Source organism: Carex rostrata, chromosome 4 (assembly GCF_964058835.1).
Source record: "Carex rostrata chromosome 4, lpCarRost1.2, whole genome shotgun sequence".
Taxonomy (NCBI): domain Eukaryota; kingdom Viridiplantae; phylum Streptophyta; class Magnoliopsida; order Poales; family Cyperaceae; genus Carex; species Carex rostrata.
In genome coordinates this window covers 9,627,174-9,652,939 of record NC_135921.1, presented here as the reverse complement: position 1 = coordinate 9,652,939, position 25,766 = coordinate 9,627,174, and the positions used below count along the sequence as shown (strand labels likewise).

General features: G+C 33.3%; 3 protein-coding genes across 3 annotated transcripts; 1 reads left to right on the top strand and 2 right to left on the bottom strand.

Moving 5' to 3' along the window:
• Window positions 1-548: 548 nt before the first annotated feature.
• LOC144553147 (uncharacterized) lies at window positions 549-1,852 on the top strand. Its single transcript, XM_078301244.1, has 2 exons — window positions 549-1,091; window positions 1,631-1,852. The coding sequence occupies exons 1-2, from the start codon at window positions 687-689 to the stop codon at window positions 1,637-1,639; spliced, it is 414 nt and encodes a 137-aa protein (XP_078157370.1). The 5' UTR covers window positions 549-686; the 3' UTR covers window positions 1,640-1,852.
• Window positions 1,853-3,921: 2,069 nt separating this feature from the next.
• LOC144553146 (uncharacterized) lies at window positions 3,922-8,978 on the bottom strand. Its single transcript, XM_078301242.1, has 7 exons — window positions 8,627-8,978; window positions 8,170-8,227; window positions 7,596-7,676; window positions 7,467-7,502; window positions 7,095-7,319; window positions 5,441-5,579; window positions 3,922-4,674 (listed from the first exon to the last, which is right to left on the bottom strand). The coding sequence occupies exons 1-7, from the start codon at window positions 8,812-8,814 to the stop codon at window positions 4,199-4,201; spliced, it is 1,203 nt and encodes a 400-aa protein (XP_078157368.1). The 5' UTR covers window positions 8,815-8,978; the 3' UTR covers window positions 3,922-4,198.
• Window positions 8,979-19,384: 10,406 nt separating this feature from the next.
• Window positions 19,385-20,750, bottom strand: LOC144553152 (cyclin-dependent kinase inhibitor 1-like). Its single transcript, XM_078301250.1, has 4 exons — window positions 20,260-20,750; window positions 20,096-20,148; window positions 19,814-19,987; window positions 19,385-19,674 (listed from the first exon to the last, which is right to left on the bottom strand). Exons 1-4 carry the CDS (start codon window positions 20,626-20,628, stop codon window positions 19,605-19,607), a joined length of 666 nt encoding a protein of 221 aa, XP_078157376.1. The 5' UTR covers window positions 20,629-20,750; the 3' UTR covers window positions 19,385-19,604.
• Window positions 20,751-25,766: the final 5,016 nt, after the last annotated feature.

The window sequence follows — 25,766 nt, the reverse complement described above, 5'->3', positions numbered from 1 at the left end:
CTCTACCTCCACATTTCTTGTTCAGAAAAGAAAAAATAGTACGTAAAAAAATGTTCTTTTTCTTCGGTACAACACGATTAGTCCCATAATCGACATGTTTACCATAACTTTAATTAGATCTCAACAAGCATACATATTAATTACATGTTAGGTTTCAATTTTTTTTTTAAATAATACGTTCATTAAAAATCTGTCCAACCTCTCCATTTGCATCCAAAATTCATTAATTCCATGAGCAAAACTTACCTACAACTCACATAGTATATATTTTCGCTTAGAGCAGATAACAGTTATGTAATAAGGGCAGTTTACAATATAATTAATAATTTAAAGATTACTTGTATTAGTGAAATTAGGAACAGATATTATATATTTACGGAGCATTGTTTTTTTTTTTTGTAATTCTGATGTTTTCACTTTTAAGCTCAGAACTTTTTTTTTTTTTCTGAGGGAAGATACTTGAATCAAAGATATAAATACAGTATATGACAGATCTAGATCCTTCCTGTAATATTAATTACCTCTACTCTACCAAATACCAATCCAACCTCTCTCTCTCTCCTTCCCATTTTATATATACACCAGCAACCTTCAAGAAAAAAACACTTCAAGTCTATTTCACCTCAGAAGCTCTAATCTCTCTCTCTCTCACACATAAAGCAAAAAAAAAAAAATCTTCTAAAAAAATGGCATGCATAAACATGTTCAATGCAGACCATCAAGGTGCACTGGGCCCACGCATCTCCTTCTCGAATGACTTCTCAGTCGAACCACCAGCTCAGCCTCCCCGCTCACAACGCCTACCTGTCACTGATCCCGACTTTGAATTCTCGGTCGGTAGTCACCATATGATAGCTGCTGATCAGATATTCTCCAAAGGACGGATACTGCCAATGAAAGATAGCAGGCATTATGGGTCCCACAGGACAACGACGTTGATGAAAGAGTTGCGCGAGAGTGATGAAGAGAGAGGAAGCAAGGGACCCGCTTTGCGGTGGAAGGAGTTCCTTGGACTAAAGAGGGGGCATAAGAGTGGTGCCAGTATAGGTACAGTGGAGAATGTTGTGCTTCATACAGAGAATGTGATTCAGGTTTGTGAAAAGATTTCAAAACCATTTCTCTCTGATTGATTTTAACATTTATTTATTTTCCTTTTTTTTCATTTATATAATTAGACATATTTAGGGTTAATTCTTGTTGTTTATATATATCATGTTTATTAATATATGTAATGGCATGTTTACTCTGGTACAACATGATTTATTTCTTGAAGAATTTTTTTTTTGTTGAGGAAAATATTCTCAAACATTTTAGCATCTTTTACTCACTCTAGTTTCATATATATATTAATTATTTAATTATGCTTCAACTATAGTCCAAAATAGTTACTTCTTTCATGTTGTTATTAAAATGATTGTCTTTATATTTTTTTTGTTTTTGTTTTTACACAATCCCATCCCTAGTTTCCTTGTACATGACACATGTTACTGACAAATTCTGATTCAAAACAGTGTTACTAACAAATAATTGCAATTTTGCTTCAGTTTTCTTTATATATTCACTACAATTTAATAAGATTTTTATTGATCTGCATAACTAATCTTGCTATTTGTTGCTCTGTATTTTTCAGGAGCAATGATGATGTGAAGAGTTGCAAGCGAGCACAGCCTTGTTTGTTAATTGATCTTATCTTTAATTACTGTTAATTCAAGCTTTCCTGTAATGAGATGTGATTTACTAGGTGAATGAACTCAAATTTGGGCCTCCCTTTTTTGCTGGTCATGGGAGTATCCATCATGGGTGCATGAATTGTACTAGTGATTGCTTCAAAAGGGAAATTAGTTGGGTCTTTGATCTTTTTCTTTTTTTTAATTAACCCCCCCCCCCCCCCCCCCCCCCTCTCTCTCTCTCTTCCCATCACTTTGTTTTCTTGAATCAGGTTGTCATGAAGACAATGACTTAATTGTAATGTGTTGCACAGGGTGGCCTGGACCTGTCTAGTCTGTTTTTCTCTCTTATCTTGTACAAAATGTGTGTAGTATTGATATTAAATGGTGCCTTCATTCAATTCATGAAAAACCTGACCATAGATCTAGTGTTTAAGTCTTTTGGTTGTGCAATAGTGAGCATTTTGTCTCTTTTGGGTGTCAGATGTACCATAGAAAAAAATTAATGAATGGATAAAATAAATAAGGTGCTAATCGACAAAGGAAATAGGAAACAGATGCATTCAATCATTAACAAGCTATATGAAATGAAATATCATATACAAGAAAATCAGGTAATATCTCTAATCTATATATATTCAAAATTTATGCTTCGTAATATTATATTTAATTTTCAAGTTTCATTTGAACATTTTAGAAAAATAATTACAAATAATCAAATGTATATTCTGCAACAACCAATAAATAAATGTGTATTTTAAAATAGTTAGAACAATAAAAATGAAATTTCAAAACAATTGTTGACATCATTGTATTTTGACTTGGCCACAAACGCATTACAATTGTCTACAAAACTATTTTAATTTGAATAGACAAGTGTACGTTATGTATATTATACAATTATCATTATTTATTTATTTTGAAAAACATACATTGTACCATATTTAGACATATATTTTAGGGAAAATTTTCAGTGTACCCATCTAAAAGTTTTGAAATAGTCAATATCCCCATAAAATTACTATAATAGCTAAATTTCTCTTAATTAGCTGGGTCATGATGGATGTATGTCCAGGTACCTAGTTGTATGTAATTTTGGGTATTTAGAGAAGTCCAAATCAGGCTTGCTGAGTTGCTGGTATGATAATGGTACAATGAGCAGTAATGGTGAAAGGTACATTGAGCAGTGGCACCAGCAGTGATGTGTTAGTACTTAGTATTGTGTTTACTGGTACATGTTTTTAAGTGCAAAGGCTGGTACAGGTTGTTTTGTTGGTCCAGTTTTTAGGACTGACTACTGGTGTGGGTATGAAGGTAGATAGATCGATGTTCTGGCCAGGAGTCTTTATAATAACGTTTTCCAATTTTCCGTTAATATATTCATTGGCACTGCTGCCAAATTTTCACAAAAAAGAAAAAAAAATTATGTACAATAAGGTGAATTTTGGTCAAATTGAAGCTCTATTCTAGGTCAATAGAAAAAAAAATCTGTATAATTAAGTAGTCAGGTTTAATTACATACTGCCGAGTTTATTTGAATTATATCTTGATATTGGTGTCCCAATTGGAATACTCTTTTTTGCAGATCACATTTCGTATGTGGAGTACGGAGAGAACGTAGAACTAAATAATGAAAAAGGAGGTGTAATTGAGCTGTTGAAGTGAGTGGCGGTGTTTGCTAATTACATCATATTTTATTTTAATTTACTGTTAAGTTTTGCTTTTTAATGGAGATCACATTGGTCAATTCAAATTTTTACACAATTAAATAAAAAGGGATAGAAGAAATAAAGTTAATTTTTTATGGGGATATTGGATGTTATGGTGATATGACGGGGAAATTAGCTATTTTAAAAGTTTAGATGGGTATAGTGAAAATTTTCCCTATATTTTAAGGTGTGTGTATCTATTTCCTGAAGTAGTTGAATTAAAATTCTTAAAAAATACAATAACAGATGAGTCCAATAATTTTGTTGAGGGTTTTGAGGATATTTTGTTTATATGTGAGCGTAAATAACGGTCAACATCTCTATCCTAGCTTAATTTCTAATCCATAGGTGACCTAAAGAAGTACAAATTATTGATTATGAACTGTTTTTATTAATAAAATAACCATCTTTCCGGTGTCGTATTAACAGGCCAATCGGATTCATGTTTTGACACTTCCTAAGCTACAGCATGTTTAATGGCATGAATAGAACACATCACTTTCATGATTTGATATAACAATCATTGCCTAAGTAAACAGGAAATAAAATTAAATATCTACAATAGTCATTCTAATTAGTAGATAACCAGTCAAAGTTGTTGCTTGCAAGAAACATGTGATACCATAACCCAAGTAAAACACAACCAGCGCATGAAAGATTACACAATACCAATGCACCAAACACACTACATTAGTTGCTAGCAGATAAAATTACAGCCTCATATGATATCTTGTATACATTTAATCAACGGTATCCTAATACATACAACCCTCTTCCCTTCATATTTACAAAATTGTTTTGGCCCCTCATTTTTTCCATTATTTATAGGCGAGAACGAAGCAAGCATTTAATAGGATTAAATGGACCAAGTCTACGCGAAGCAAGGACCTGCCGATCTTTCAAATACATCCCCGGTTTAATGTCCCAACCTTCAACATTTTTTGGTACACAAACATCATATAAGATCTGACCAAGAACACCCTGGGGTTCGATTCGGGGTACATGTAGCAATTCCCTTCTCTGTTCATCAACAAGTGAACCAGCTTCTCTATTATCGTTTGAAATAGCATCGCTGTAGAACTGGTCAGTCGGGAAATTGCTGACTTGTCTTAGACTCTCGTTTGAAGTAGCGGCCGCTTCATGGAGATTGCACACAGACTCAGCTATGTCGTAGTGGGGACCACTGACGACCTTACGGCTGCTAATTTGTCTTTTCCTTTCGGAAAAGGTGGCCAATGCCTTGTTGAGAAAGTCGGTTACAGCAAGTCTGTACTCTGCTTTGTGGAACTTGTAATGCCCTGAAGAAAAAATGTTTCGAAAAGCTTTCTTTGAGTACCATTTATTGGACTCTTTCCATAATTAACTTAATTTGCGGAAAACACACAAGATATTTGGTATTTGCAAAAGCAATCAATTGAAGCCGGAAATAGAAAATTTAATTGACTACTTTTATTACCAAAACCATATTTCTCTTTGGACAGATTTCTTCTTGCACTATCTTCTGAACTTTTCATCGGTAGCATAAAAACAATATATATATATTCCATCCATACCATCTTTTTCAGCAAATTTCGATTTATACCTAGACCACTGAATAATTCAGTGGTTGAAATCTGAGTTATGAGAGAGCCAGTAATTTTTGAAATGATAACACCGATTTCAACCGCTGAATTAGTCACTTCAGCGGTTATGGTATAAATCGAAATCTGCTGAAAAAGATGGTATGGGCAGAATTTTCTTTGTTTTTGGGTGTTATAGATTAAAAAAAAAAACTCGGCACTATCTTTGTTGGGACAACCATATATTTCAATTCTCCTTCCTTGTTAGGATACAGAGGAATTAGAAGAAAATTTTTGTTACAGAAAAATCATTTGTAAAAAGATTGTAGAAAGCTTGCTATTTATCTTTATAACATGTTGCAGTTAGTGTTATATTTGTTATAGATATACTGTTTGCAAGTATCTCTAACAAGGTGTATTCATAAATTCTGATCATAGTGGTACCTTACTGCAAGAATTCCATTATGTAATTAAATAAAATCAAGAAGAGAAGATTGATATGTACCGATATGATGAGAGCTGCTCCATTTCACAAATCTGACATCACCGCCAAGGTCAGCGAGTGTTTGTGCAGAGTTACAGACACTTCGGTATGGCGCTAGTTTGTCAGCCTCTGAACAAAATATCAGAAAGGGGCCCATTTCCTGTGCACACAAAATTTGAACTCTCAAAAAAATGAGGAAAACAATAAAAAGTCCAACCAGCAAAGAAAACGATAGTATTTTCTTTGAAAAACCAGAAATTTTGAATCATGATATGATAACACAACTATAATACTCAATCCACATGCAATAAAAAAATTTGTGTTCTGACAGTAAACAAAGAACACGTGTTTCATCTCTTCGAGGAAAGTCTGGAAACAGACCTACATCGTTGATTTTCAATCAACCCCCTGAACTTTATTTTGGTTTCAATTAAACCCCTCAACTTCATTTTGGACTGATCTGCAGCTTCTGTCAGCTAAAGACTGACAGTGGGACCTATATTATTACAAAATATTTTGAGGCACAAGGGACCAGTTGTTCTCCTCTCATAATTCATGTCATCCAGGAGAAAAAACTACCTGTTCCCACTACCCAGTTGTGAAAGAAATTTAACACGACTTTCTAATATCTCATTTACAATATAGCTATCCTAATCTTATCAAGCGAAAAAAAAAGAACTTTGACAAGAGACCTTGCCCATTCTAAGCTTCTCTTTCTATATTTATGTTTTATAAATATTTGCATCATTTTTCAGTTGCGCTCTTATTTGAGTTTTCTCTTAGAAAATTTGATTACGAAAGCCAAGAAGCCGCAACTAGGTAGCTCTAAAAGATGAGCAAAAATCATTTGAGGTTTAAAATATGATTTTTTTTAGCATGTACTGAGCAAACATGAAAAACATTTTTAACTGCTTTCACGATGACAGACAAAAGACAGCACTAGATCATATTGTGCATATTCACTTTGAAAAGAATCCTTACATTCTTATGAATCTATTATTTTAAAAAACCATCCATTGAAGAGATAACAATATCCTTCTGCAAACAAGGAGGTGAAGCCTAAAACAGCTACAAAATATTAGTTGCCCCTCAATTAGAGAAGGATACAACTTTCCTTTTAATCAAGAGAGTAAATTAAAATTTAGAATGGTTCACACAAAAAAAAAAAGTAGAGATGGAAAGAATAGAGGAGATAGATTAGGGAACAGAGAAGGGTTACGATTTGGGAATTCAGTTGGGAACAGGGGAAGCTCAAAATAAAAGGAGAACAATTATGTTCCCAATTACATACACATGGGGTCCCAGTTTTTAAAGTTAGCACATATCATGACATTGGTTCTTTTAGTTTGAAATGATGGAAAGTAGGAAGGTGTGATGAAAAGCGCATTTGAATCAAAATCAACAGTAAAGAGGGTTGATTGAACCAAAATATAGTTTATAGGCTTGATTGAACAAAAAACAATATTTCTGTGGTCATTTCTAGAATTCACTCTTTCTCTTTTTATTGCTTTGGTGTGTTTGTCTTACATTTCTGTATTTAAATTAGGGGTAATTCGGTATGACTACATCCCAAAATGCAAACAAACCAGCACCAGCTGTAGGTGACAAGCAAGTACTGGCCCTATAAAGATATCCAATAAATTTCAATAAAATGAAAAAAAGAAGTAAAATTTACCACTGATGAGTATAGAGTCTGCCAGTATTCGTTGCATTGCACCTGAAGGCTACTAGGGAAGAGAGTGTCAACGCCGGATGCAACCGCCTTTGCCATCCAAGAAAATAATCTCGGTTGAAGTGAGTTGGCACTCGAGCCCGGTGCATCATCTTCTTGTATAAAACCCACTGGGCTGGAGTCGTATATTTGCCCACATACGCAATCCCTAATAATCTGATACTCATCCTGCCATAGAAAAATGACAAAATGCTTTTTGTGAAAAGATTATACCAATTGAAAAAAAATTAGTTTACTCGTTAGCGACCCTGAAGTGGAAGCAATGCAAATATTATGTTTATTTTCCGAAGTTAGAATCTAAATACTATCACGTACCATTGAAGCTTCTCCGTCCCATTTTGCATCCAGTAACTAAGAAAAAACAAAATACTGATGAGTGACAAAAACAGCGCAAAAGCTGAATTAGTCTATTTATACAATTAAACATTTTATCTGATATGTAACCTGGATAGCCTTGCACAAGCCCGTTGCTGACCAACCAGAGAAGGTAGCAAATATTACAGGCGATGCCTCAGATTTTAGTTCCTAGAAATTTAATAAGGAAAATTTGATTAGTATATTTGCATCTGAAACTCAAGAATGAATGAATCTCATGTGTAGACCTACAAATATGGAAGATATCAGATATCTGCCAACTCAGCATGAGAAGCATAGTCTACTATTAGTTGTTGTTCATAACACGTTTCTCTAAATAGTTGGATATGCTTTATGTGTCGCACATCTTACATGCCAATGGGCTAATAGAAACATTTCTCTTATAGCAAAAGTACACATAACATTTTGGTGACAGGTGAATGTGAAATTGTTGCAACCTAGCAATGATTAACAATTCACATGCCACACTCGCATTAATTCCAACTACCATCTAAACAAAATAAATTCATACCATACTTCTAGTTGCTTGCTATTTTTCTAAACAATTTGCATATTTTTTATGTATCAAGGGTCATATGGTTTAAACAAGATATACATGGAGCCTGTAGAAAATAATCATAAAATGCAAATTGAACATGCCAACCTTGACTAGCTCATTAAGTACATCAAATGCCAAAGTGGTTGCCTTCTCTGGAAAAAATCTGCACAATTCATGTGAAATAATAGTAATTAAAAAAAAATGATCTATGAATGCTCAATGAAATGATTCTTAATGACCTTTAGTTTTTAGTGGATTTATTCAGAACACATAAGGCAAACCTACTCACCAATAGCTAGCTAATGAGTAATCAGCAAATAAAATAACAAAATCGCACACTTAGATGAAGAAAACAATGATGGAACCTAATACGGAGTTTTAACCGAATCCCGATAATCTGTAGTTTTTCTCTAGAGTTTTTTTAAAACTGAAATTTTCCTTGATTCACCCAAAAGGTTCACAATTTCAAAGATTTTCCTCCTTGGGTACCAAATAAAATTCCAGATAAAATAATTTCAACACAAAAGTTCAACTAAAAAGGCGGAGATTATATTACACTTACATAGCAAGAACATCAGCATGGCAAATCAAACAGCGCCAACCCAGCGACCAATAGAGATCCACAAAAGGTTTGAGCTGCCTCTCATCGCTCCACATCCATGCAAATACAACTATTATCCCCTTAACCTCCCCTCTCTCCATTAATCCCTCCGTTCTTCCCCAATATAACCTCTCTGCACCTCTCCACATAGCTAATTGGTCTCACTAAAACAGCAAAACCTAATTCTTTGATCAATTAAGCACGATTACAGATAAGGTGAGAGAACTGGAAGAAGAGCCGAATCGGGAAGAAAGCAAAAATTAGGGAATTACAGCAAAATAAAAAGTTCTAGGAGCTCTCTCTCTCTCTCCTCTCCTCTCGCCGTTACCTCTTGTCACTGGATAGAAATTCATATCACCTGAGTTAACTCAATTTTTGAGATTAGATCTGAACCGTCCCATCCCATTTGCACGAATATTGAAGTGTTCCACTGCATTCCATCTCCAGCCGGATTTCCCAGATTCTGATCTGACGGTTATAATGTAAACCAAAAATTTAGATTACTTTAGGGGAATTGGGCCCACAAATCACTAGAGGCGGTCTACGCTATCGTGAGCCGCGGCGTAGGATAAGTACGCCTAGGCAGGTCAAATAATAGCCCGGTCGAGGAAAATTAAGGTAATGTGGACTAATTGATAACTTCAAAAAAAAGAAAAAGAAAAGCAAACATTTGAAATTTTCATGAGAAAATATCAGCCTAAGCAATTAAAATCATCACAAAATGCCGTACGCTAAAAATTTAAAATATATTAATTATTCATCGTCGTTTTTTTATCTAGAAGGTTCAAAATGTACCATTTATTGTGGAGAATTGATCAAATGAGCAAAACTTAAAATTTAATATATCATATACACCATTGTTTGAGTTGCCTTTCATGCACTACAGATTTAATAACATATTATCACACATTATTACTCACTTGATTTGAAAAATTCAAAAAGTGTACGTTTATTTGTCGAGCACTGATTATCATGTGAACAAAACTCAAAATATTTGCATTCGTGTTATTATTTAAATTAACATTATCAAATATTTTTGAGATAAAACCTTTCAGCTTCAAATATGCACACAATTTTGAATTATTAAAAAACACTTATCTTCCACTATATATCAAAATATTCATGATACAATTAGATAATATCATAGAAGGCAAGAAGAAAGACGCTTCAGCTACTTTGCTGCGACAACAATAATAATAAGCAAAAAAATAATTTGATTGTAGAAAAATACATGTGCTAGAGCTAAGACAATTACATGCAAATATGACTATTTTGTTTTCTCAAACGTAATTGAAATCCTTATATAATTACCACTAATTCAAATGTTTTAACTTGAGTGTAAGAACAAACAACTGAACAAGAGTATCCATATGATTAAATATGAATAAGTTGATTTTTGTTATGCATAGAACATAGAACATAACAATTAAACTGCATGATTTGATTCGTTTTGAGTGTCTTAGGTTATGAGTTGTTTTGAATTATTATCAGGGTTCTAAATAGCTATAGCTGTGGTTTAGTTTTTTTGGACCTTAAAAGCTATAGCGCTATAATCGCTATTTAGAACCTTAATTATTATTGAGTATCTGAGTTATTATTTAGATTTTGAGTTGCTTTGAGCTATCATTCGTTTATACAAAAAAATTATAATAATCAACCTCAAAATTATATAAAATGGGCATTGTCAAATACTATTTATTAAACCAATAACAAAAAAAATATAGAAAACACAATATTGTACAGTTTTACTTTATAAAATATATTTGTTTTTACCGTTCCATTTATCATTTGACATTTTAAATTAGGCAAAATTCGAGCATTCAATTCACCTCCAATCCGTATAATTAGTCAATCGCGAAGTAAACCACGGCTTAAAAATGAAAAACAAAAAATAAACAAAATAATAAATTTCTCTTCAAAAAATAAACCACAGCAGCACAGCTTAAGAAAAAATCGAATTAATGATCATTATATGGATCCCTTAATTATTTACCAATTCGATCAAGGAATTTATCTTTAATGTGCACCTAGAGCAGCTGATTGTAAGCTGATGAGGCATGGAGGCGCACGGGCTAAATTCGCTGGCAAAATAAGGACCGGCACATATCAGACGGTCTGCACCGCGTGTATTCATTCAAACAGAAAAGATTTTCTCAGACTGACGTGGCAGATAATGATTTTTTCTCTCTGATGGATTGATTCATTTGCGTGACTGATCTAACATACGCATTGTTTAAATCTCTTTTGAACTCTGAAGCCAATTTTTTTTTTTTTTTTTTCTGGACATGAAAATAAACGAGAAATATAATTCCGAAGTACCGGGTCCTCTTATCCCATCATCCACATAAAAATGGAATTGTAAAAAAAATAAAAGGGGCTCACCAATGAAAACAAGGAGATAATCTTGAGGTACCAATTAATTGATATGATACGGATTGAAGATAGATATTTTTATACATCATACTCACATAAAATTAATCTGATGCATTTCATTTTATGTTCTTATCTGTTAAGATAACGGGTAAAGAAACAACCAATGAATAATTATCAAATAAATTAAAAGCTTATATAATTTAGTCAAAAAATGTAAAAATAAAAAAATTATTAAACACATTATGTACATAATATTATAAAATATAAAATTTTAATTTTTCATTCCGTTATTTTAAATTTATAAATTATTAATAAAATAAACTAATATAATTATTCATAAAATTAATTTTGTCATAAATTATTAATTAAAGCTATATAAAAAGTTTTTCGATGCTTAATTAAATTCAGTGGGCAATATTAATATATTAATATAAAATGGATTGCTTAAATTTTCGTGCAGATTGTTCAGATTTTGTACTGGTCAATTTAGATATCTTAGGAGATGTGAATTCCTTCTCCACTTGACACTGGATGAGAATATGGTGCTCTTTTCGAGAAAAACAAGGAATTCGCATCCTCTACATTAACTCAAAATTTTTTTTTTTTTAAGTTAATGCATCTGAACCGTCCGGTCCACTTTAAGATCCGTACGGATTAGATCCACACTAATATTAAATGCCCCTTACAGCTTCCGTTTAAAATCAGACGGCCGAGATGCGTTAACTCAAAAGATGCTCTTTTGAGTTAATGCAGATGTTGCAGACTCTTATGGAGAGAACAAAAATGTAGCACATTTCATTTCTATATCTGAAATGTTAAAAGGTATTTAAACAGTTAAAATAAAATGAAAAAAAGCCTGTTCCCACCTGACAGCTTCTATCATTCTATTTAAAACAAAAAAACAAAAAACAAGCTTGTTCCTGTTTTTATAAATGAAAAACAGCATATTTGGTTTCCCTGATAGGCCGATCCCCCATACAAATAAAAAAGCAAATAGGTTTTTGAGAGAAAAATAAAACAAACAGTTAAGGATATGATTTCTTTTAGGTTTCTTCTATGCAGTTATCAATTTTCTTATTTGAGAAAATAATTTAATTTATTTATGCGAATCTTGGACGTGAACTAAATAAATCTGTCCAAGTCAGATAAAGCAGCTTCATTAATTACGAAGAATTATTAAATCAAAGTTGACTATATGGCTACTGTTTGGATTTCCTTCAAACTTATCCAATTTTAAAACAGGTTCAGATAGGGGCATATCTCTTCATTTATCATTTCATTTTTTAATTTTTATAGAACAAGTTGAGCAATTTGTCCTCCTTTACAATTAATTTAATCAAACCAAAAATGATCCGTACAACAAATTTACATCAAACCGCGGTCAGTAAAATGTCAAATTAGTGAATTACACGAAAAATCAAAATTAAAAGAGGGCCCCTCACAACTTAGGAAATAAATCTGTTCTCTCTTTGAAAATAATTTGAGAATATGTAATTCAGATCTCAATTGTTCAAACTTTTTTATGTGCAAATTTTAATAAAATAAGTTTTTATGCATGAATCTCAATGAAAATTAACGGTTGAGATCAGAATAACAAGTTCTATTATTCCCGAGGAATATCAACATTATTTCTCATAACTTAAAGAGTCTAATTCCTCTGCATTCTCTCAGTGTTTTGAGTTTAAATTCATACCAATTTTATACAAATATGTAATGTACATATAAGGGCGGAACTAGAAAATTAAGATAAGAGACTCGATAAAAAGTATTGTGTAATTTCATTTAATAAATGAACTAACAATATAATTTTTTGTAAAAATTAAAAAATTTAATGGACAAAACTAACAAATTTTAATTAATAAGGAGATACTTAGTATCCTTTTGGCTCCACATTCTTCTGCCTATGTGCACAGTCTCTTTAAAATTTGCGTCAGTATATGATGAACCACTGGATTCAAACTCAAACAGTAAGGTACCTCAGGTGATAAAAATTCTCATAGCTTGCACAAACAAATCCAAGCATCCAAAATTGTATTTTGACCTCCAGTTTCGACAGTGTAAAACATAAATTTAGGATAAATACTGGGTTTTTTAGGATGTGAAAACCACTGATTTGCTTTCCAGATACAAACAAAAGGATTACATTCTGATGGAAACTGAAGCATGGTTTTACTGGCATTCTCCATCGTTCGTGCTAGAAAGTGACAATTAACAAACACAGAAAAAAATAATTGAAGTTCGTGCAAGTGCTGCTGGTTTGTTTTTATATATATTTATCTTTTTTTTTGGCATTATATATGAAGTAATTATATAAGGTTTGTCTCTGACAAATTGACCTTGCAGGTGTACTATCCATGAAAGACAAGGGCGTATTGGTCCCCCTTTTTTGGATTAAAATATTACTGATTGCTTGGGCTGCTATTTTTGTGTTGACATTTTTTGCAGATGAATAGTCAAAACGTACTATAATTTTAATGAGAGTGAGTCTATGGTACTATGCATATTACGATTTGGCACTGTGCTACGGCTCTATATTTGAGTTTTCAAATTCTAACGGTCGATCCGAACCGTTCATCTTGTTCTCCATATTAATATGTGTTTGGAGACCAAATTTTACATTTTTTGAAATTTTTTTACTATTTTTTTAGATTTATTGAAAATCACTGTTTTTGGATGGTCCAGAATTTTCAGATCAAGTGATTTTCTAAATATCTAAAAAAATAGTAAAAAAATTTCAAAAAATGTAAAATTTAGTCTCCAAACACATATTAATATGGAGAACAAGATGAACAGTTCGGATCAACCGTTAGGATTTGAAAACTCGAATATAGAGCCGTAGCACAGTAACAACCCGTGATATGCATAGTACCATAGACTTACTCTTTTAATGAACTCATCTTTATTCTTGTCTTGATAAAAAAAAAATCTGTTAAGGCTTCATGAAAAATTATGGAATAATTATACGACTTTATTTTCAAGGATTAAAAAATAATAATACATGCATTAAATATTTGAAAAGATTTTTTTTTTTTGGGTTGGCGGTCGGATAAATAATATAAGAGAAAATATAGACACATTGGGATCTATACTAATTCGATCGTCTGATCAATATAAAGTGGATGACAATTATTTTTCTCACTATTCTAGAATTATAAATGAAAATAGTTATTTACAACCTATTTTTCCTACAATATTTCACTAACATAAGATGCAAATTCTTTTCGATCTCAGAAATTCATCATATGCTCTAATTTCAGCAACTTTCGGAGGAAAATGAAAAAAAAAACCTGATTATTTTATATCAATATTTTTTATTGTTGTTTAATTCTAAATTAAATATAGAGTTTACATAATGGATCTGTGGTTCTTACGTAATTTTTTTTTTAAATATCTAACGCAAGTATAAATCTTAAAAAAATTATAGTAAGGAAATCTAGAAAAGTAAAATTCGGCCGAAAAACTAGAAAGGGAAGGTACAGGGTCCTAGTTAGTTCATATTGTTTAGATCTCAAAAGAAACAAAAACAGGATTAAAATAAACTAACCGACCATATGCATATGATAATTAATACAAATAAAGCAAAATAAATTTGAAGTTGGTAAGTTGTCATGCCAAAAAACCAGAAAGGGAGGGTACAGGGTACTAGTTAGTTCATATTGTTTAGATCTCAAAAGAAACAAAAATAAGATTAAAATAAACTAACCAACCATATGCATGTGTTAATTAATACAATAAAGCAAAATAAATTTGAAGTTGGTAAGTTGTCATGCCATTTGGTTTCAGGAAAACATTTAGTTTTAAAGAATTACTTAAGCATACGGCCAAAACATTCTCCTAAGTTTCATACACAAGCTTAGTTTTCAATAAAGATCTATAAATATGGGATGCATCTTGATTCTAAAAGGAATTGTACAATAATATATTTAATTTAAATAATGTGACAGGAGTGTTAATTTTGTATTATTCGGAATCATGTAAATGATGTTGAATTGCATTCTGAAAATAATAAAAATGCTATTTGGATTTTGGATTGTATTCTTTCTACTTATGTTAATTTAAAGAGGGTTAATTATTACCTCAATAAATTAATTGGATTAACGGATAATTATATTTAAATTGTATTTTGAGTGAGAAAATAGTACAGTGTTTAAATAAAGGCAGGTCAACATAAAAAAACAATGAGCCAGGAGTAGGCCCAGAAATGGGCCCATTTAGCCCAATCTGTTTTTATTAAACAATTGAAGTACACATAGGCCCAATTTTACAGCACTGACGCCTGTAATAATTAATAAATGCTAGCACCCAGGTTGCATCATGTTTGCTTCCAAATAAAAAACCATTATTTATTCTTCTGCCATTGAATGAAATACTTCTTTAATATACAATGAAAGTGTTTGACATATCAGGTGACAAAGACCTAAAAGTTCCTATCAGTGCGCATCAGAATCAGATCCATATCTGTAAATATATATATATATATATTTTCATGGAATATACTTCCAGTGTCTTCATCTTACCAAACTTGAAAAAACAACTAGGCAACATTACAAAAATGCATTCTTTCATCCCACCATTGGTCCATTAACCATTAATTCACCATTAAACAAACAATGCATGATAATTATATATAATTCCACATCCCTTCCATTGCATGATAATCATTAATTGTATCATCATAACTAATACTGATCCATGAATCCATCTACTTTAAAAATAAGGCAGAATCATATATAGACAATACCTTAATGGCAACTTTCAAATTTGAATTAAAATATATGGATCGGATCTATTTAATTAATATCATCCAATTAATTTTGCAAAAACATACATTTAATTTCCTCTATATGTCTAGAAAGTCAATGCACATCTTGCCGTGTTCTACTGTGCTGTGATTCAATTCGGAGGAACGGTCATGCACGTACGGTACGTTCACACCGTGACCACAAATATTGTTTTCAAACGTGTTGGTTACGTTTGTCACGCGTGTTTGATAACATTTAACTATTTTTCATAATTTAAGTTAGTTTGTTAAAAAATCACTATTGGATCATAATTTAACAGTTCTAATTACACGTGAGCACATCTCGTGTCGTGACTAGACAACCAGTTTCACGTACCGTATTATACTAATTTTTCAAATAATACTTACATCTTGCGAATGATCATAACACAAAACATGTGAATCACAAAAAATAAATGATGCACATGTCGTACTGTATCTAATCATGGCGTAACTTTTATACATCATACTGTTGGGAGCTTAACTAGCAGATGCGGACCCGGACTAGAAGTATCTATGGTCTAATGGTATCATGCTCAGAGGGATTCTCTGTCAAATGGACACCATTGATCCAAATCGAAATCACATGAAAAGGAGGTCCCACGCAATAAACAAATCAAGCCGCAAATTATTAGCATCACAGGTAACTAATTTAATTGTATGTGTTGCTGGTTGCTTATGGGCATGCTTATCTAAAACCCATATGACTAAGGAGGCACATTATAACCGAATCACATGCAATAATAATAGGAATTCAACTTTAGAAATAAAAAAAGGTTTGAATTTCCGCCTTAAGGAATCTTAATGCAAATGGCAGTTTAATACTTTAATTAATTAATAACGGCAGTGATTGATAGTAACAAGGTAACTTTCTCGCGTGGAATGTTATTTTCCTCGGGATCAATCATCTCTCTGCACTTCTATTTTCCCTTACCACTTTCCTATGCGTTTCTCATGTGCTGATACCAATTGTCTTTTTTTTGAAAGCTTGGTAGAGACTGGCCAAGATGCTGATACCAATTGTTATTTCAAAAATTCTAACATTTTATTTAATTTATTCTGAAAATTCAGGAGTAGATTTGTACGGAATAGAGAAATTCCACCCACCATGAATTTGTTTAGTTGATATGCATGTCCATAACAAAATTTGTATTTATAAATACATCCCGCCGAACTTGAGCCAAATATATAATGAGTGGAATATCTTGAGTTATTCTTCTTAATTAAATTATATAGTTCATAAGATTTGAGGCGGCTCGAATTATAATTTTATAGAAAATATAATTAGATTTTAAAATTAAAGATTTATTTGTTGCCATTTTAAACTTCCATCTTGCAAACTTGTTTTACTTAAATTTATTTTAGTTTCAATTTTTTGCACCGAAAAATCAGTAAAATTCCATGAATAATTAAATCATATGAGTTTAATCATAAAAATGATCAAGGATGCAATTTATATCCAAAAGAAATCTAGATCTCTCCAAAGCATTTTTGCCCCTAACCTTCACTTATTTATTTCATTAACAAGCTGGCATAACAATAATCACTAAAATTTAATATATACATGGCTACATTCTTACGTACAAAACAAGAGCAAAACCTAATGATACTTTGCATTGCCAATGACAAAAAAAATGTCAAAAATAAAGACAAAAACTATTTCATCGGAGGGGCCGAGGGGGCCAGTTTTCTTAGGGCTAGTCAATCCATATGGAGTGTTGATAGAGACAATGTTGCTCAGGGTAATTAAATCAGTTATGGCAATTTTTTTCTTTTTGACATTTCAGTAGTTAAGATAATTGCAAGAATATATATTCATTACAATCATTTGCTAACGGAAAAAATGATGATAGTCGGAAAATCATGATGATTTCACTTAATATATGCACTCTTTAAGTTCCACTATTATATATAATTAAAAAAACACACATGCATCTCTAACTGCATTTCAAATTTCTATAAAAAAATTCAAAATTATTTTGTACTAGATAATAAAATTAATATTTTTAGTGTACGTACGAAGCATTCCAACATAAAAGACATCTGCATGATTGCATCATTCATATATATTTTGCATACAAGCCGTGATTTGTTATTTGAAAAGGATACTGTATCTCATGACAAACTAGATCAGATGTAGTTTGCTTTCAAATTATATATTTGGTATATCTATCTCAATTACCTTCTAAAGGACAATTAACACTGCTAGAAATAATCAACAAAAGATAATTTGTTGCGCAGTAACTGATAGAGATGCAAAAAGAGCAGACATTTATGCAAAATTAACCATGGTTTAGGGAGAGGAGGAGCAAAAATTAGGGCCCACAAACGTAGCACAAAACCACCTTTAAAATAATTTACAAGTCCACCAGTCATAATTCTCCACGTCGCACTAACTCCCACGTTATTCCCATCTACCCTGCCTCCCCTCTCCTCCTTTGATAATTGATACCGCTCACCATGTACCCCGGATCTGGTTTGAGTTTCAACCTTTACAATTTACAATTACCTCCTCCTTTAATAAATTATAACTTGGTTTTTCTTTCATCTCTCCCCCCATTAGCTGCTGCGACTTCCATTCCAACGGTGCGGTTAAATTAAAGAGGGTAAAAAATGAAAAAAAAAAAGTAAAAAGAAAAACTACGTCAGACCCTTCTCTCCTGGAAACACTCGTTATCTATTTTAATTCAAACAAAGCAAGTAATTAACTAGTTCCAGTTTACACTGACAGCGAGAAAAAGCTAGAACCAGAAGCAACACAACTTCAATTTGTTTTAATTTGTTTTAATCTTTTTCATTTATAACTCTCAGATCCCGATGACAGCAACATTCCTTCCGTTTCTCCAAACCCCAAAATCACTTCAAAGGAAACAACGTTCTTCTCGCAGGCCATGTGCACCAGATCGAATTGAGCTATTTAAAATTACGGACTCTTCAAGCTACTACACTGAAAACAATCATAATTTCATCCCCCGAGAGAATAGTGAAAAAGGAGAGGCTCAAATCATTGGATTGGAGGCTGATCTCCTACGCCACGTGCAGCCTACCCTCTTTTCACGGCACGCTATCTATACTTGCCATTTCCTCTCCAGTTCATTCAAACAGAACTGTCCGGTTTTTCCAAGATGCTTTTGTTTGTAGCACTTTTTGCAGAGAATCAGTTTTGGTACTTCTTTTATTTTGGAAAATTCGAATCTCCACTTTCAATTTGAAATTATGGTATCAGCATCTTATATAGAAAGGGAAACCCTGTTTGCATGGAAATGGAGACTTGAGAGGAATGTAATTTAACTAGCTACCTACGGAATTGCCTCATTTTCTTCGTTGCCTCCGCCACCTTTGCTGGTGGCCGTCAGATCGGGATCGTAAGGGTGATAAACATGTCAGTAAAAACCAAGAAAATAAGCAGAGAAGGCTCTTCTCGTTTTTCTCCCAGGACCCCCACTCAAAGGCTCTGAACTATTCAGAAACGGTCTGTATTTCACAGTACAAGAAGTAACAGAGAGAGAAAGAGACAGGCGATAGCCGAGAGACTGAGAAAGAAGAGAGAAAAGGAAAGGCGGTGGTTAACTAACAGCCCTGCTGTACATTAATTCCGTCCTAAATGGACCCAAAAGAGAAACGACAATTACATGAGAAACAAATAAAAAAAAAACCTTGAAAATATATAATTAAAAAAAAAAGTTACAAAGGAAGTAGAATTAGAATTAACGAATCCTTCTATCTTCCCAGTGAATTTTCCAATTAACCTCCTATTTTCTTGCTTTCACAGTTTCCCCCTCCTTTTCAGCAATTCAACCGAACCCACTCGTAGCGGCCCTCCAGTGGCATCTCCTTCTCTAAGTCGAAATTATACCTGAAACGTAAAAGTCAAAAGAGGAAGCGCAAGTTTAGGTTAATTTCGCTAAAGTGACGTAGTCCATAATTCAGCTAGTTAGGTTTAGGTTTACAATTTTAAAATTTTAATTTGACACGAGATTTAGGTTTGAGATTACCTTGAAGTGAATCGATCCCTCACAGCTTTCTCTGCCACTGTGAAGAATTCATCGATCTCAGTTTGAGAAGGCATTTTATCGACAGTAGATCTGCTGCGTCTTGATTTTTCACCGGTTTCAGACTCAAGATCGCTATTCACACCTTTAGATTCACTTGAGGGAGTCATGTCTCTCCTGAATTCACACAATTCAGCTAAGAAATCAGCTAAATTATTCAATGCTTGCACAAAACTGAAGGAAAGAACCTCAAAATGAGAAATTTAAAATTAAAAGTAGTGTTACCTTTCTCTGTTGCACTCCGAGTTTCCAACAGAACTCTCCTGATCATTTGCAACCTAAAATTCAAAGACAAAGCAGAATTAATCAATTAATCTCTACAAAACTTAGAATTCATGAAACAAACCATAATTCTCTCCAATTGCACCTCAATTCTAGATAGTACTCACCTCAGCATCTCCAGATCGGAGGTTGGAGTGCTCAGCAGTATCTTTCTCAAACATGGCACCAGCTAGAGAGCTAGTACTAGAGCAACGCGAGAGCATTCCACTGGAGGCTTCCATTTTGGAAATATTGCACCGTCTACCTCCAGAATTCACAGCAGGTCTGGTGATCCGAGGTGCCATGAACAACCTTCGACTTCTAAGTTCGAGATACCCTGCCAACTCCACCTCCGCTTCCTTAAAGTTAGCATTCGCCGTGGCAGCTGCTTTCATGGTTCGGGACCTTGTCCTTACCCCCACTACCTGTGTCACCTCCATTACTGTCATTTCTCCCACCGCTCCAGTCCCTTTACACTTTCTAATGTACCTCCCCATGCCTCGCTAGCACACTTTCTTATCGCTTGCTCACTCGCTTCTCCCTCTCTATCTCTCTCTGGAGAAAACTTTTGCTCTCGCTTTCTCAATTCCACTCTCTCTCTATCTTTCGCCTTTTAGAAGGGGGTTAAAAAGGGGGGAAGAATGAGAATAGATCCGAAATGGACGGATAAGATAAGATATAAGGACTCTAACGGCGATTGCCCCTCCGTAACAGCGCCGTTATTAGGATCTTTCCGTTGCTATTTTCGGACGGTTATTTTATTGGAATACATACTGGAGATGATTGGAACCTCTCCAGTCCACTAGTTCAATTGGTTAGAACTTAGAAGGTTCAGTTGGAGCAAATAACAAACTGATACAGCAAACAGAATATAGCAGAATAGAGCAAGTTGTATAGGAATAGACAAAATTCCAATTTCTAAAAATAAGCATACTCTCTGTATTCGATTTACAACACAATGAAATGAAATTAAATATTTCTCTCTTTTTTATATTTGTTACGTATCAGTTTCCAAAAACGCTTACATTCTCTCCATGTACCGGCTAAGCTGGTCCTTGTTTCGTACGTATAACCCAGTCCTGAAAAGGAACACAACTTTCGACCGGATGTTGCAGGTGAAAGAAGTTGTTTAGACGTAGATTTATTATCTAAATCCGTTCTAGTACACCGAAGTACTTACTGGGACGACCTCGTAACCGAGTACTTCGTAGACCGCGTCTGCAGTAGTCTCTGTTTAAAGTAATAATGACGCACAAGAGGAATTATGCAATAGGGAAATGTAGTTTAATGATTATTACGGAATATGCCCCTAACTGTTTTGATACCTTTTCTTGACATGGGCGACACGTATTAGGCTCAGTGAATAGGTAATTGAGTGGAGAGATAACCATGGAGGCATGGAGCATTTGCTGAGGGGGGACCCCCAATCTCTTTTGGTGCCATCAGTCGCGAAGAGTCTCTCTGATTTGGAATCAACGGTAGAGATTGCATGAGATAAGGCGTAAGCAGATTGGTGAGGTGCAATTTAAACGTTAGATTTCACAAGTGTAAAAGAAAATTAATCTATTAAAATAAAATTTGTTGTTTGAATTAATTTGAAAGGAGCTACAGGGGCAACAAGGGGAGTAAAGGACTAAAGGTGCAATGAATGAAAGATTGAAAGACGAGAGCACACAATACGCTCGGGGTGTGCATCGGAAAATGCATTAATACACTGTAGAATTTTGGCAGGGACCGTGCACTGCACGAACCCGGCCTATTGTCTATTGCTTCAATGCACTAATTTCTGTGGCGATTTTAAGTGAACGCCTGGTGTGTCCAAGTAAGTTACAGACAGTGTGGTATAGTAATAGGCTATGGTTTTTCTCGGCTCCCACAGGGGATCCAAAAATCGTTGATTCTGCTGAGGCAAGCCTACGCCATCTTCAGAATATATTCTCTTTCGTTCAAAAGAATAAAATTATTAATCTTTGTTTCCGTTAACCGTTTTTATGTGGTGCATCACTTTTGAGAAATAAGCTCTGTTCTTGTTTACCGTTTTTTTTTTTTTTCAGTACATGACTTTCTGAAAATTGATCCGTACCTTCTTTCTCAGAGAGAGAAAAAAAAGAAAAAGATAAAAGGGTAATGAGTACCACTGAGAATTGTAATATTTTGATTTCCTCCTCAAATTAATTTCTTCAAGCTTTAAGGTCCTTCAGTGTTTATTTTTATTTTTTCACAATAAGGTGGCACAAATCTTTCAAAAAAAATTTGAAGGGTATTATATTTTTGCAATATTGTTTGATATTCCAATTTTGGAAGAAAAAAATGATGATTCTTGCAGTATATTTTATTATAACTAGAATTAATTTTTCCATATAAATTGTCTTGGTCATCTTCCACTCTTATCCACTAATATTTTTCTTTGCAAATATCTCTTTTATTCCATATAAGAATAGAAACAATCAAACAACAGTTTCAATTTTTGCAGAATTTTGTTTGGTTTTAAAATACATTATTGCTTAAATGAAATTGACCTTAGGGCGACCTAAAATATATGAGATCAACTAACTATCCCCCATTCATTCCCCAGTCAATAACTACTTGTGGGGACCATCAACTAACTGTACTTCATTAATTACTTGGGGGACCACCTAATATTTAATAGATTTTGTAATTGACGCGTGCAAATATGGATATCTATGCACGCAAGTATTAATATATAATATATCAAGTATTCATATCTAAGATTCTAAGTATTTAGAAAAAAAACTGGACACATCATACACATCTTCTACACGTTTTAAGAGTTGGGTTTTTTTTTTTCCGTTCAATCTCGTCAATATTTCTGACAATCTATGAGAAAATTTGCAAATCTAAAACCATAGACGTCTTCTACGTAATTTTCTCTTTCAAATGAGATCCATGATGACGTACTTTTGGGTTGTCCGTCGTGCAAATATTCATACACCGTCGTGCAAGTATTAATAACTCGTCATACAAGTATTCATACCTCGCCGAGCAAGTATTCATATCTCATAATGCAAGTATAAATAATTCATATCTGAAGTATTTGTACCTAAAATATATTATCAATTTTTTTTTCATATATCACTGGATGACGTTTGAAAATATTAAGATTATAAAATTGACTCGTGCAAATATGAATACATATGCGCGCAAGTATTAAGATATAATATATCAAGTATTTATACCTAAGATATCAAGTATTTTGAAAAAAGAATAGACATATCAGCTTTCTTTTCTCTCTCATCATACACTCACCTTTTACACATTTTTAGAGGTGCGTTCTTTTTCTTCATTCAATCTTGCCAATATTTCTGACAATCTGTGAGAAATTTTGCTAATATAAAACCATGAACGTTTTCTACACAATTTTCTCTTTTAAATGAGATCTATGATTACATACTTTCGGGCTATTTATTGTGCAACTATTCCTATCTTGTGATACAAGTATTCGTACCTCGTCAATCAAGTATTCACATCTCGTCATGCAAGTATTATGAGTAGTGAACCATCCGTACTAAATTCATACCGTTAACTCAAATGTCAAAATTCGCCTCAATGGCTCAATTACTCTTTACCTCCTGTTACGACGAGACCCGCGATGATATTGGCAAGCCCACAGTGCAATTTGAGTTATTAATTTACGTGTTTTGAGTTATAAAAAATTAGGGTTATTGCAATTCAGCCGTCACCTCACCTCTCTCTTTCACGCATCACACAATTCTCTTCGTGTTAACTTCCCTTGCCAGGTGTGTATATATTTATCTAGGAATATGCTAGCATGCTGTGCATAGCATAGAACCCCTCCATGCAACGGTTTGGATTTCGAGTTTTCAAAATCTTAATGGTTGATCCGAACCGTTCATCTTGTTCTCCATATTAATATGTGTTTGGAGACCAAATTTTACATTTTTTTGGAATTTGTTTACTATTTCTTTAGATTTATTGAAAATCGCTGTTTTCAGCAAATCTGGACCATAAGAAAACAGTGATTTTCAATAAATCTAAAGAAATAGTAAAAAATTTCCAAAAAATGTAAAATTTGGTCTCCAAACACATATTAATATGGAGAACAAGATGAACGGTTCGGATCGATCATTAGGATTTTGAAAACTCAAAATCCGAGCCGTTGCATGGAGGGGTTCTATGCTATGCATAGCATGCTAGCATATTCCTATTTATCTAATATAGGGTCCAGCCCCATCTATTGTATCATAAGGCCCAACAGGAAAAGATAATTACTTTCTCTATTCAGGTTTTAATTTGTATTGTTTGTAGTTCGGCGTTTAATTGAACCTCTAGGTATAGTACCAATTACCATGTAGTTCAAGCAACCGATCCTTGATCTGATAACCTGGTTTGTTTCGCCATGTGCTTCCCTTTTCTTCTGACTTGAAGGAATAGGCTTAAGAGAATTAGAATGATTCTTTTGCCTTCTCAAATTTCTTTATGTGAATTTTTCTCTTTAATTTTTTTGTCCGTCAAGGGAAAAAGGAGACTCCTTTGATAGTTTGATTGGTTTAGAATAATCTCACATGAACCATGAAGAAACTTGTATGGGGTTTTGATGCACCCAGTCTAAATTAGAAAAATATGAGATAAATCAAGTTTTCTTTATGAGTAGTTAAGCCGTTGGAGGATAAATGGGGGATGAGAGATGAGGGATAAAAATCTTTATTCAAAATATATATAGCACCATATATACAATTAGTTTTGTCCTTACTATGTATACTAATATATATACCACATTTATGCTCATTATAAGTTGTTTTAATTTGTAAAGCAAAGCATCTTTTACTAAAGCAATAATTGTTCAATAGAACTTCGTCCCATAAATATATATTTCATTTTCTTATTGATGTATGTGTTACTAAACGACGAAAGGTGCATGTCGTTTGGAAATTTATTGACGAGGAATGAAGTTTGTCTATTAATTCATTTGACAGTCTGAGACCAACCTATAGCAATTAAATAGAGACAGGACACGTGCGCCTAGAACTATAGAAGGGGCCATGAATAGAGACCTTGTGTTGCAGTAAAGCTGATTTTTCCAAATTTCTAGGTGGATATATAGGGTTCAAATGCCTCCATGTTTTTGTGCCTCCATCTCTCTCTATCATTTTCAAAGTTCAAACAGTCGATCCGAACCGCTCAACCTAACCTCCATACTAAAATATGTTTGGAGATCAAATTTTATATTTTTAGGAATTTTTTTACTATTTTTTTAGATAGGTACAAAATCAGTAAATCTGAACCATCTAAAAACAGTATTTTTGTATCTATCTAAAAAAATAGTAAAAAAATTCCTAAAAATATAAAATTTGGTCTCCAAACATATTTTAGTATGGAGGTTAGGTTGAGCTGTTCGGATCGACTGTTTGAACTTTGAAAATGATGGAGAGAGATGGAGGCACAAAAACATAGAGACATTTGAACCCTCCTCGTTCAATATATATATAGATGATTCTTTGGAGAAGGCATCTAAATAAAATTTGATGGCGTTGGTTATTAATATCTCTGTTCATTTGTAGTGATTTGAATAGGGCTTTTTGTGCACCTACCCAGCTGTTTTAATTGGTTTTTAATTTTGTAAAACTGCCACATGATTTTCAATGCTCACATTTAA

What these genes read in the sequence shown, in the direction of transcription:
- LOC144553147 (XM_078301244.1), top strand. Translation starts at nt 687, where the DNA reads ATGGCATGCATAAACATGTTCAATGCAGACCATCAAGGTGCACTGGGC.
- LOC144553146 (XM_078301242.1), bottom strand. Translation starts at nt 8,814, where the DNA reads ATGTGGAGAGGTGCAGAGAGGTTATATTGGGGAAGAACGGAGGGATTA. An exon ending in GGGACGGAGAAGCTTCAATG is followed by an intron (nt 7,320 to 7,466) that starts GTACGTGATAGT and finishes TTTCTATGGCAG; the next exon opens with GATGAGTATCAGATTATTAG. An exon ending in AGACTCTATACTCATCAGTG is followed by an intron (nt 5,580 to 7,094) that starts GTAAATTTTACT and finishes TTGTGTGCACAG; the next exon opens with GAAATGGGCCCCTTTCTGAT.
- LOC144553152 (XM_078301250.1), bottom strand. Translation starts at nt 20,628, where the DNA reads ATGGGGAGGTACATTAGAAAGTGTAAAGGGACTGGAGCGGTGGGAGAA. An exon ending in TCCGATCTGGAGATGCTGAG is followed by an intron (nt 20,149 to 20,259) that starts GTGAGTACTATC and finishes TTTGAATTTTAG; the next exon opens with GTTGCAAATGATCAGGAGAG. An exon ending in AGGGATCGATTCACTTCAAG is followed by an intron (nt 19,675 to 19,813) that starts GTAATCTCAAAC and finishes TTTACGTTTCAG; the next exon opens with GTATAATTTCGACTTAGAGA.